This window comes from Corvus hawaiiensis, chromosome 3, assembly GCF_020740725.1.
Source record: "Corvus hawaiiensis isolate bCorHaw1 chromosome 3, bCorHaw1.pri.cur, whole genome shotgun sequence".
In the NCBI taxonomy this organism is placed as follows: Eukaryota; Metazoa; Chordata; class Aves; order Passeriformes; family Corvidae; genus Corvus; species Corvus hawaiiensis.
Genome location: NC_063215.1, coordinates 110,854,199 through 110,867,104, shown reverse-complemented (window position 1 = coordinate 110,867,104; position 12,906 = coordinate 110,854,199). Strand labels below are relative to the sequence as shown.

General features: G+C 38.0%; 1 protein-coding gene across 3 annotated transcripts in view; it reads right to left on the bottom strand.

Moving 5' to 3' along the window:
- AFTPH (aftiphilin) overlaps positions 1-12,906 on the bottom strand; it is a 42,141-nt gene that overhangs the window by 11,870 nt on the left and 17,365 nt on the right. For 2 of the 3 annotated variants that reach the window (XM_048296835.1, XM_048296836.1), the window contains exons 3-7: positions 9,597-9,751; positions 8,963-9,089; positions 8,588-8,644; positions 6,880-7,002; positions 822-882 (exon numbers count right to left, since the gene is read on the bottom strand). In XM_048296835.1, the coding sequence (XP_048152792.1) occupies positions 822-882; positions 6,880-7,002; positions 8,588-8,644; positions 8,963-9,089; positions 9,597-9,751 (523 nt within the window). The remainder of the gene's footprint in view (positions 1-821; positions 883-6,879; positions 7,003-8,587; positions 8,645-8,962; positions 9,090-9,596; positions 9,752-12,906) is intronic. The other variant, XR_007202212.1, reaches the window with a different exon arrangement.

Below are 12,906 nucleotides of genomic sequence, written 5' to 3'. Positions count from 1 at the left end.
TGTCATCAGTTAGTTGCTGTAAGCAGGCCCCTTGTAAAGGAGTTTTTTGATAGGTTTCTAGTCTGTCAATCAAACAAGTTTCCAGAACTTGTTTTATTTCCTTTGCATGCACTTACATTTCTGACACTGGAGGCAGTGGCACAACTTACTTTGCTATTAAAATAGACATAGGCGAAGGGTTTTTTAGGTGATAACTATATACATTTACAGATACAAATGAGTTCGTAGCTACCTCTTTAATATATTAGCTGTAATTAGCTCTTAAGTGTAAGCAAAAGTGATAATGAATGAAGTCACATTTTTGAAATATAAAATTATCTTTAAATCTGAAAACTTTCAGCTCAGGAAGTGTATATTTTGCCAACAGTTTGTGGTTAAAATATTGTGCTTTGAAGTAGCCACTATACACAAGTTTGTCATTCAGAGGATGTCTAAAGAGATAGCTGACTGGTGAAAAATACTTTTAAGAAATAAAACTCATCAACCTACAACGCTCATTTGTTTAGAGTTCCATTATAATCTGCAGTTATACATAATGAAGCGTTAATATTGCCACTGTGTCACTAGCATATGGCAGTAATCTAAAATAATACTTAACTTAGTATTTTTCAAACTATGTAATACTTCACACAGGGGCACTGTTAATCAGAAAGAAAGCCTGAATTTCCAAAGTTAGGAGTAAGAAATAAGTATTATATATATTTTTATATATGTGTGTGTGTATATATTTTAAAAAAATAATCAGCAGATAGATGTTTGTCTGAACTTTGTAGCTTTCTTATCTCTAGCTCTGGTGCTAGAGGCTCTACGGAGAGACGTACCATCTAAAGGGTTAGTAAGGCCACTGCTACTCCAGTCAAACTGGACAGGTGGTAGAGATTCCTAGAGTTGAAAAGTCAGAAATCAGATTTTATAGTCAGTTCAGGTTACAACAATGCAAAGCAGTTCAAACAACAGATTCTTTAGTGTCTAAACACTAAAAAAGACAACTAAATGACCAAGCCCCAACTTTTGGGAGGTGTGTATTTTCATAATATGCAGTAGAGATTCAAAGTAGATCTGTTCTACCACAGGAAATCCATTAAATTCTGAACAGCACAGACTAGGCAACTTCTAATTCAAACAGGATTTGCAAATTAACTAAAACATATGAATTGAATAACAAACCTTAAGGCATTGTTGAAAATGAAACTACTACTTTCATGGAAGATGAGGCACTTATCATAAAAAAGTTATGTATACACAATTACAGGGCAAATTTAGAACAGTGAAAGCTATCTGTACATCCATGCTTTGTCTCGATCATATACGTTATTTATAATCAAACAATCCATCGTTCTTTTCTCTTAAGAAACATAATCGCCATATGTGAGGGACAAACTATCAACACCCTCTCCACTCCACCCACTTTAAAAATAAAAGTCCGGTGACTTATTATCCTTTCACAGTTAACTCATCCTGATCTATATACAAACCATTGGCAGCAGTGCTTGAACAAGAGGAGTATGGAAACATTGACTCCTTCTGGGAGCCTATCCTTGCCTTTTGATTTCCCCTTGTTAAGCCTTTTGGACACAAGCAAGCAGCAGGGACCATGCTCTAAGGGAAGGTGTGTTCAGGTGCAGTGTAACTTGCAAGCACTGTCCTCCTGTACTCTCAGGACACAAACTGATGGGACAGCAGCAGAAATGTCTGAAAGAAGCTGAACCTTTCTACTTCTGTGCAGTACACTCTGCTCTCTCCCCAGTGAAGTCAACTGTTGTGAAGCACTGGGAAAGGATGTGCCCTCAACTTCTAACAAAACAATCACAGTATGGAAGACAAGCAATGGACGTTCTCAGCAACATTTTTCAAAATGCATCAGTACTTGTTAAACTTCCAGGGGCTGAGCCATATCTTCTCTTTGTTTTTGTAGAAAATCAGCCTTCATTTTTTAAATTTAAAATAACTTCCAACCATCTGACACTGAAGAAAAACGCAGATTCACTACTCGAGACTGTAGCAACCTGAGCTACACCTCTGTAGCACAATTAAGCTCACTGTAAAAGGCTTTTCCTCAGTGCTAGATGTTTACAGGAAGCAAAACAAAGGGAGCTGGAGATTTCTGTATTTACTTATAGGAAAGATTTTTCTAAGTAAGACATTTACTGTACATTTTTAGTACTGAGCACAGCTTGAAAAGTATTCTCTCCACGGAGGTTAAGAAGCCGATTCTTCACTTTTTACTTTGCTTTGGGAATGATATTACTAGTATTGAAATGATTTGCATGTAGATATAATGTCAGCGGTGTGGAAGCTCCACCTGATAAAGTAATGATCACTATCATCAGTAGCTTGTTTAAACTTTGTCACATGTAAAATATATTAACATTAAAAGGAATTTGTTGGAAAGAAAAGGGTAGTGAGTATGACAATTTAGTAGCTTTCTGCCCTGAGCAAAATGAACTCAAATTGAAACAAAGTGGCTTCCTACCAACTCTCTTACTGAGGAAAACACCCACTACATTTTGTTTCAAAGGCCTGAGTCAGGACTGATGAGTGTGACAGAGCTGTATGGAAAAAGTGGCACCAATGGCTTTCTAAGTGTTTGCCTTTAATGATGGCTTGACTCTCATATTTGACAAGGAAAGGACAAAGGATGTGAGGAATTCTTCCTAAAATAGGAAAAAACGAGTCTGACTCCAAATCGGTAAGAATATACCAAGTATGTTAGTCTGCTCTGTGGGATGAGGCCACTCTGCTGACTTCAACTACTTTGCAAAAGAGAGGGTAAGTAAAGCAGTCCTCACCTATACAGGACGCTGGCAAGCCCCAGTCTATACAATAGCAAACAAAGTGAAAGGAGAAGGCAGAGGAAAAAGCAAATTAAACAGAAAGTTTTCTGTTTCTAATTACCTCAGCCCTAAGAAAACTACACTGGGACACCTGAACACAGGTATTGAAACCTCAGCCAATGGGAACATACCCCGCAAATGGGAATATAATGTTTAGCCTTTCTGGAATTGTGAGCTTGTTAGACTACTGCAATTATTATTTTAATAATATGCTTTCAGGTAAAGTGCCCAATCTAGGAGAGTACTGAGAAATGGAGCACACTGCTTTCACTCCTCGAGGCCTCCATCTTAGATTACAGGACACAGTACAGAAATGAAAAAGCATACTCAGCTGTCAGAGTACTACTCTGAATGTTAAGGAAGTAAGAAAGAGGAAATTAAAATGCCTGCTGGTTTTACTGCATCATATTTCACTTTGATACGAGCGAGAGATGTTTTCACACAGTAATTTTAGAATGTATTATGTAAGAGCTCTTATAATCCAAAAGAGTAAAACGTAAATGTTTGTGTCTGTGCCAATAATTACCCAAGGAAAATGAAACAAAATAAAAAAACAAGGAAGCATTTTGCTGTCTTAAAGCTGGGAGAAAAGAATAAAAGGACTTGTAATACAAATATAATGTCAATATTTAGATGGATCCCACAAACGAGCATCATAAACATTCCAGCAAAAGCTTTACATGTAAGTAATTCATACATTTCATTGTGTGTATTCATCGGCAAAATTATATCAGTTCTGAAAACTGCTCTTTTCAGATAACCCCTTTACACAGATGTCACATCTGACAGAACAGCAAGTTCTGTAGCATCTCTTACCTGCAAATCTTTCTCTCTTACTCTGTCAACAAAGCTACACACACTCTCACACTCTTGGATCTTTCTCACATGTATAACTGGAGAGCAGTTCCTGATGGAGCTTTTGGCTGGTGGCCAATAATATGGTAGTTTGCATCTGTCACTGTTAGAAGTCCTGATGGTCTCTTATGTAATTAAAAGTGTTTTTAGAGACTGTCACCCCACGGGGTTTAATTAAGGTTCAGTCCTTAATAGCCAGCAAGCGTAAGATGTATATTTCTATTATAACCTGATCCCTAATTCAGTGTCTTACATGCAAGCAGATGTGTTGTAATGGGCACCTGCAGAAAAGAATCACTAATAATTTTCTTCCAGAAAGGTCTGGATCACTGCAGATTTTTATTCCAATATAAAACTTATTAAGTAAAACTAGGCAGGTAACCCTACCAAAGAAACATAGTCCCAAATGGAGAGAAGAGAATGCTTTGAAGCAATAGCAGAAGATCAGAAATATCTGGACAACTTTTTTCAAAAAATCCAAAGAGAAAGCAGGTAAATAAACTTTAAAACATTAACCAGAAAACAGTATCAAACCAAGAGAAAGCACTCATCATTAAGTCCAGACAGCAATCCTTTAGACAAACACTGGAATGTATTTTGCATGCACTGCCTGAAGACTTGGCTGTGATGTGGAAGCCCACTAGAGCAGTATAAAAATGAAGAGAAAGGCACCTGTCTCAGGTCTAACAATCAAAGGGTACCTATTTCACCAGCCACTCATTACACCTGATGTGGCTTGACAGAGCCTTTACTTCAGCCCTGTGAAGTCTTTGAGATACCATGCTTGGATCAAGGCAACAGTAATCAGGGGATTATTTCATATTCTGTTTACTGCCTTCTAGTCATGAGCACAGAGGAACAGAGAAATAAACCCCTCAATTGCCAAGATAAACAACAGATCAAAGAAGAATTTAGATGCTACCTTCAAATATAAAAGAGAATGACTCTACAAAAATCATATTTACACAATAAATTAATGTGACAAACCAGTCAGTAACTTGCTTGAGAACTCAATTTCAAAACCCTTGTTCTTACAGCTTAAATGGATCAGATGGAAATTTGTCCACTCTATTTCCACAGCCTAACTCAGTGAGACCCTCTGCAGGGAATGAGGGCAAAACATTCAGAGTTTATATCATAACTAGGAAGAAACATTGCAGCTCATTTGCTGCTTTTTACCTCATTCTATTAGTTCTAAAGTTCTCCATTTTAAATCTCTGCATGCTTTTGTCTGTTTGCCTACAACAAAAACATTTATGAGGCATTTCTCTGTTTCTACAAATGTTCTTTTCACTTTTGCCTAATCAGTCTTTCTTCCAAAGTCTTATTCCCTTAGCAGGAAGTCCCACACACACGTGCACAGACACTGATCTGCATACAAGTGCCATAAATGCCAGCCTTCGAACAGAGGAGAACTTTTCCTTGAGCAAAGAACACGAATCTATCAACCAGAGCCTCTCCTTCCAATAAGAATGTCAATATTCTGAAGTCTGAATATAGGGATAAATCATCATTCTAAAAATGGAGGCATTTAGAAGTTTAACTAAATAATTACACATTAACCAGGTACACTTAGGAGATACTTGAATTGTTGCAACTAAATTACTTGCATTTAGAATAAGAAGTTTCAGAGTCCACTAAAACTGCCTGTATTTCCACTGACTATTTAACAATGTTTGTAGCATAGCTCCTAATGAAATGTTTGGGCACATCATCTTATTACCACTACAATCTGGAATATTCCTAAAGAGCCATTTGCACAATGTGACATGAAGCTGGATTTTCCCCAAAGCAAACAGAAGCCACCAATCATTGACAGAAGATGAGGCCGAGAAAGAAAGGAGATCTCTGAGGTGGAGAACTGATCTTTCACTCCCTGAAACTTTTGGAATGTCATCTAACTGTGGCCTCCTAGAGCTCTGAATGGTTACAGTCTCTAACCCATCTCTTCCCCGAAAGCTTATTTTAGTATTTGTTTGTTACCTTTTCTTATATCCAGTTTAGCTGCTCAGTTCCACTACACATGAGGAGCAGCACAGGAAGCACCAAACACGTACTGCTGTGCAAACAATGCCAGCTCTGAGCCTACTGACAAACTGCTACTCAACAATTTAAAATAATTCTCCTCTGCTACAAGCATGTCGTACATAGAGCTCTGCACTGTGCCAGAGCAAGGACTGCAAGAACATCACTATAGTCACAAGCACCTACTGTTAAGGTTAGGTGTAGCACAAGAACAAGTCTTTCTGGAATGCCTTCAGTCAGAAGTCACGAGCATATCAGGTAACTGGAGATGCTGGGTGGATTAAACAAGACCTGCACTAAAGAGGGACACAGCTGAGTCTCTGAATATGTACTGAGCATCACTGTAATGACACTGAAAATGAAGTATCTCTGCATATCCCATTAGCTTGTTGACAACCACGCACATTGCAACATGCATGGCATTTAAGTGCTCTTCTAATATCATCACATCAAAACAACAACAACAAAGAATTTGTGAAATTCAAAAGCTCACTCCTAAACTCCCCAGAATTCATTTTGTATCAGACTTTAAAGACAGAGAAGCCAGCAAAGCAACTCTGTGTAACTGATAATTCAATAAAATCTGGCACAAAGGGCCAAGAGAATTCATACAGTCAGGCACGTATGCTTGTAATGACCACACCCAAAATCCCTCTCCAGGCAGCTGAGCTGCTTTTCATGACACTCTGAAGAAGTAAGAAAGGGTAAAAGGAAATGAACATGAACAGTATAAATGTAAATAGGGTAATTCAGAAAATCAAGTGCGAACCAACACGTAGAACAACCTCCAACAATAAGCTCCAGAACAAGCAAAGACAAAGAACCTTAGCCAGAGGTCAGATGAGTCTAACATTACATATAAAATTTGTCTAACTGCCCAGTGCCTTTGAGAGCAAACTGAGGTGTAACAGTAAGGATCATCAGGACTCTGAAATGCTGGCCACCAACTGCCACAGCCTTACCACAGGGACTCCCTTCCAGTCACACACGAAAAACAGATCCAAGAGCAGGACTTCAATCTGACACAAGCAACACCTGCCTTTTACATACAGGTGTCTTTGAATACACCACCTAGATATTTTAAATATAAAGGAAGAGACAAGGCATCCCATTATTCCCTCATTCTTTCTTTTCCTCTCCTCACCCTTCTCTCTCTGTTTTTTACCTGGAACTGATCAGATGCACATGTGTTCATCTCTGGTGATACAGGAGGTGTCTGTCCTATTGAAGCTATTTTTTCTGCTGCAGATATTGGTTTCAAAGGCTCCTTGGTAGGTTCTAACATACCCTGAATAAACAAATAAATAATCTAAATTAAAAAAAAAAAAATCACTTGCACACACAGACACATGCATTTACAGACATTTCAAGGGCTGAAGATGCTGAAAACTAGAATACACTACTAGGTAGCACTACCCTCAAATAAAGGCTTGGGGGGTAACCATGTATCTCTGGGACACTTTCACTGTGTTGAGAGGGGCAGGAGTGGATGGAGCAGGGGAAAATCCTCCTGAGTCCCTAGGCCTAGGAAACATTTTAGAGACAGTAACAGAAACCCAAGTGTTGAGCTAGAGCTTGCTTTCAACTTTCAGTTATGTAATTTAAGCTGGAGAAAACAGTCACTTGATAAGATGATGTTTTCTCCTCCCAATTGTGTGTAGACTATTCCAGAAATATCAAATGACCCATCACAAAAGTACATGTGCATTCATTCCATTTCAACAATTCAGTAATCCAGAAGAAACAAAATAAATTAGCAGTTTTCAGAATGATACCAAGAATGATAATTACTGAGATGGAAATAAGTGCATTAAGAAGCATTAAGAAAATAATTACATTCACATTTTTAATTTTAAGCAAACAGTTCAAGGATAGATAGGATTATGAAAAATGTCTGAAATGTGATCTTGAAGAAAATTGAGGGTGAGAAGATCTACAGAAAACCCAAAGTTTGCATTGAGACATGCCAATGACTCGAGAACTATGAGAAATCCCCAAATAAACACGCAGGATGTGCAACTAGAGCATTTTAAACCACTTTCAGGAAGTCACTTGCCAAGATCAGCTGTCCCACAAATGTTTCTGCACCATATTAGGTGAGCTTTGAATTTACCCACCAGTTAAATCAATTCTTTTGGACAGCAGAGAAACACAGAAAGCAATGGCAACACAGAAAACACAGAAAACACAGTGGCAACAGAGAACAACAATCCACTTAACTCCTACTATCGCTGCTATCCAGCTTATTGTGTGCAAAAGTATTTATCTCCTAAATTTTTTATATAATCAGCAACAACAACAAACTTGCAAAAAACTAACTGCATGCGTTGCAAACATAGTCTTGCTCACAAACAGGACGAAAACAGCAATTGCTCTGAATTGTTTTAACTATCTGTATTTCAATACCATGTGTGCATCCAAAGAAGTACATGAGAAGACCTTGATGCATGAGAAAACTGTAGAAGTTGCACATTACGAAATTAAATCAGCCTAATATAAACCAAAGAAAACAATTTCTTTACTATTCCATTTGCAGATGATCATATGAAAACATAGGTGTTTTTGTATGTGCTTATACATACATGTGCACCATTTTTTGAGGAAAAAAGAACATTTATTTTGTTCAGACCAGCAAAAATCACAAACCTTACCTTCTCACTGTTTTTACTAAGTACTTATTTCACTTAAAATCAAGTATCTGCTTGCACACATAATGAAAATTGTTTGGTAATTCTTTTCTAGATTTCTACTGATGCTTAAGCCATAACTGTACTTACAAAAATATCTTTCTGCACCCTTGGTGTTTAATGTAATTTATTTCATTATATGATGTTGTTGGAACTATAACAAAAAAAGATACTAAAAAGGCTTACCAGTCCTGCTGCATACATGGGTACTATAACAGGCTGCTTCTTGTTGCCTGTAAAGAGCTGATAAAACAACAACAACAAAGAATTTACTTAAGAGTTTGTGTGTTAGTGATGGAAATGGTTTCCAATGCTACATAACTTGCATAAGGTTAGTACCACAGAATAAATACTATGTTAATTACAACACAATGGCTAAAAACTAATGTGACTTCTATATTAATAAGGCTTATAAAAGGTTGCCAGGTGGTCTGTCAAGAACAGCCATGTTCTGTCCAGCTATGCAATTAGGAGACAGGCATTCACACAAAACACTTCCACCTGATTCTACATTTAAAGCAGCTTCGTTACTTAGAAAGCCAGTTTTACTGAGAGACTCACAATATTTCTTGTGTCGATTCCCAAGGAGCACAAAAGCTTTTTGTTGCTGTGGGAGCCACCCCACTGGTATCTCAGTCCATATGCATCATGGATGTCCTGCAGCTCTGTCCACACGTCCATCAGTTCCCTGCACAACCCATCATAAATCAAGTTATCATTCAGAAAAACAGCTTAGCAGCCTTGAATATTCATTCTGTTTTATAATGCAAGTGACTTATTATACATTCCAATTAAACTTATGACCAAGCACAATACCCAGGGGCACTAAAACTGCACAGTGTACTCAGAACAATTATAGTTCAGACTTCTCACTGGAAAATGATGTCCACAGCAGACAGGGCAAAGCCTGCTTAGACTTCATCATCATATGAATAAATGCAGTAATTTATAGCAAGTGTAACTAATAAGACATATTCTGGTTAATTCAGAGACATCATTGAAAAGAAGATGATAGGCTGCTGAGTTGCTAAGTGAAGTACTCCTGGCATATGTAGTCACTGAAAACAAGCATTCTGCTAGATAGCTGATTTTCAATTGACAGCTTCTCAAAATGCTTGAAGCAAACACCTCACTTTGAATTACTGCTCTATGTGGTTCAAGTTCATTTTGAGTTTGTTGCATTGTGGTTTCTTACCCAGAACTTCCTAAACTCTCCTCAGCTGTTATTTGCTTTTTGTTATTTGCTTCCAACAAATGATTCAAGGAACTTATTTCTTCTTCAATTTCAGCAACAGGCATGGAAGGAAAACAGACTTCAAATATTCGTTCCAGACGACTTAGCAACGTTGTCTACACCAAAGAGAAAATAATTATGTCAAGTTCTGCTAACTGCTTTAAAGATAAGTCCAATACTACAGCAAGATGGAAAACAACTTATAGCTAATACAAGGTTTCACTTACCACAAAATATTAACTGCCAGATGACCATAAGATTCTTTAAACACCCAATACAGGCTTCTAGCTACTAAGAAACAGTAAGGATCTTGCCCTCTGCAAAGTGACTTCTTACAGAAGAGTTCAAAGCCACTCCGTTAGAAATTAGTAGAAAATGAATGCAACAAGATCTATGCTATATAAGGATAATGTCTCAGCAATATAAACAGCACATATTGGAACTAATGGTTTCCAGACATTTTAATTCCAAAGCAGGAACTGGGCCTTGGCAGATAAATCTAACATGAAAAACAAAACAAAACCCAAACAACCTCTTGCCCTGACAAAAACAACAAAAAAATCACCTCCCCCCCTTTTTTTTGACAAGCATAGTGTGCTTTCTTCTTTTTAAGTTCTTCCCTTATGTTTCTCTTTTCTCTTCTGTATTTCCATATAGACAGGATTTCAACTTCTTGTACCTCTATTAACTAGTCTCAGACATCAGATGTACCACTGATATGGAATTTTTTTCCCAGTTCAACCCATTAAAAACAGGTAAGCATCAAACTTTTAATATTTGTTAAGATATCAATTGCAAGGTATGCTCATAAAAATGAGATTAAAGCCTTTTCTCATTTTTTCCAGGAACACCTGAATCTCTTTTCTTGCTACGGAAAGGAGGCACAAGCCTGGCATTAAGTGCAGCACTCCTATCTTCCTAGTTTAGTGTTCCTCAGCAACCACTTTCCCAATGCTCTGCTGCAACACACACAGGGCAGCATCCAGCAGCTCCAGCACCTGCTTTTCTACTGGGGAAATGGAAAAGAAACAGAGTAGGCGGAAATCCCAGGAGCATCCCACGGTGTGTGCTGTTTTAGCTGTGCCAGCAGAGCCCTCCTGTGGAGATGCAGCATATTCCAGCAACAGTGTTGAATTTACACACATAAGCCTCAAAACAGAGGGTTTTTTGTTACAAACGAGATGATCTGAAGTTCAGAAAAGCAAGGCTGTAGGAGGAAGTTACTTATTTTAGTTAGGCCAATCGATACAACTGGGACAAACCCTCATGCAGCAAAATATCTGCTTCACAATTCCAAGAGTTATCTACAACATTTCTCATTTGAATTTTTAGCTGAAAATTTGCCTTGTCTCTCATCTCAACAAAGCAGCTCACTGACCATGAACATCAGCAAATGTAACAGAGGTAAATGCCACATTATCTGTATTGGAGTTCAGATGATGAGTCGGGAACTGGGAATGAGTCTGTCCAGACTGTTCTTTTTATTCTGCCACTAACTGCAAAAAACAGGAAAATGAATTGGCTTAGAGCATCAGCTCTTCAGTTTTACTACCTGTGAAAGAAATGTCTGACTGGGACAGCCACCAGGTACAGTCATTTGCAAAACATAATGTCGAAATGTGCAAAGATCTGCATTCAGAGCATACCTGACTCACCCTTTTTTTCTTCTTTTCTTCTCCATTACCTCTCTGGTAAATTCTAACCATAATGAGCCATGTTCTACAGTACACAATTTTCCTTTTAAACATCTCTTAATGCTCAGTCATTCTGGCCATACACTAAGTTGCAATACTTGCAGGCTGTTTTGTGTTTGTTGACCAGAACTAAGACACTAACTTACATTTTTAGGAAGTAAAATGAAACAGTATTCCCGATTCTAGCCTAATGCTTCAGCTCACAAAAGCATACTCTACTTCAATTTTAAACCTTAACTTTGCCTACAATATATCACTTGCCCTTATCTTAGATCAACAGGTGATGCTTACTTCATTTCTGTAACACAACAAGAGTACATACCCCCAGGGAAAAGCAAGAGGCAGATGAATGGCATTGGATTGTGGAAACAGCAAGGCATCATGTTTCTTGAAAAGGATCAACATTTGAGAACATGCTAGTGACTAAAAATATGCTTGCTTAGGTAATGAAAGAATTAACAGAACATCTCTAAGAACCAAGCAGCATCTCAGTCAGTGTCACACTTCAAATTTGAGTTTAAGAATTGTGCTAAAATTTCAGGAACAGTTTAACTATAGCATTCTTTACACTTCCTGTCATCTTTTCTAAATTTCCAGCAATACTTAGCCCTTATTTCTATACGACAAAGAATGGTTTCCATAGCAAACCAGAGTAATTAATTCTGTGTGTGCAGATACACAAAGGGAGGAGTGCACAAACACACATCTCCCGGCAGTGGCAATGGAAACAGCTGAACTTTTTCTTCTAACTGGGGATGAAATCCTGTGGTCACAGCTTTCAGGTGTAAAGGGCATTACCAAGATTTTAAAGCTGGTGTAAATGTCCACCTCCTACAAACTTTAATCTATTGTTGCATAAATCAGACTGTAAGAAAATACTCCGTATGACCAGAAGTAAAGTCATGTCTGTCTTTCTGACAGAAAAAAAAAAAAAAAAGGGGGGGGCAGAAACCAAGAATTTTTATCCACTTTTCATGTGGATAAAAGTCACTAGAAGTATCTGATACCTGAGTGTTCTCCACAGCCATTTGAAAAGAATATTCTTGAAGGCTCTTACAGAAGATGTAGAAAGGCTACAGCTGCCATTAAACATTAACTGTGATTCTCCAAACACTGATAAATTCAAAGCCCCATAGTTTCTGCAAATGCATAGAAGTTTTTGGTAGATACTTAAGATATGTGGTAATCACCACCAGAACCAAACAAAATATCACAGATGTAACAGACTTTCAAATAAGCATAACCACAGGATTAGAATTTACCTCCTTGGCAATTAAACAGGGGGCAACATCATCCCTCAGAGCTGAAAGCCTAAAGTACTTGGTTTACACAATTTGTTTTTTGCTGCTTCTCCACCACAAGGCCAGAGAATCAATTAATTCCTCCAACACAGCAGTTCTTCCCTAACCACCCAGCACACCAAATCCTCCCCAGCTGCCCCCACATGAACCCAACAGTGACAGGTCACTGCCTTTCTTCAGAGCTATGAAAAGAGGAGATAACAAAGCTTGCCATAAAGACAACACACCTGAGCCCCACTACAGAAGCAGTGGACACAGGGGACACAAATGGCAGTT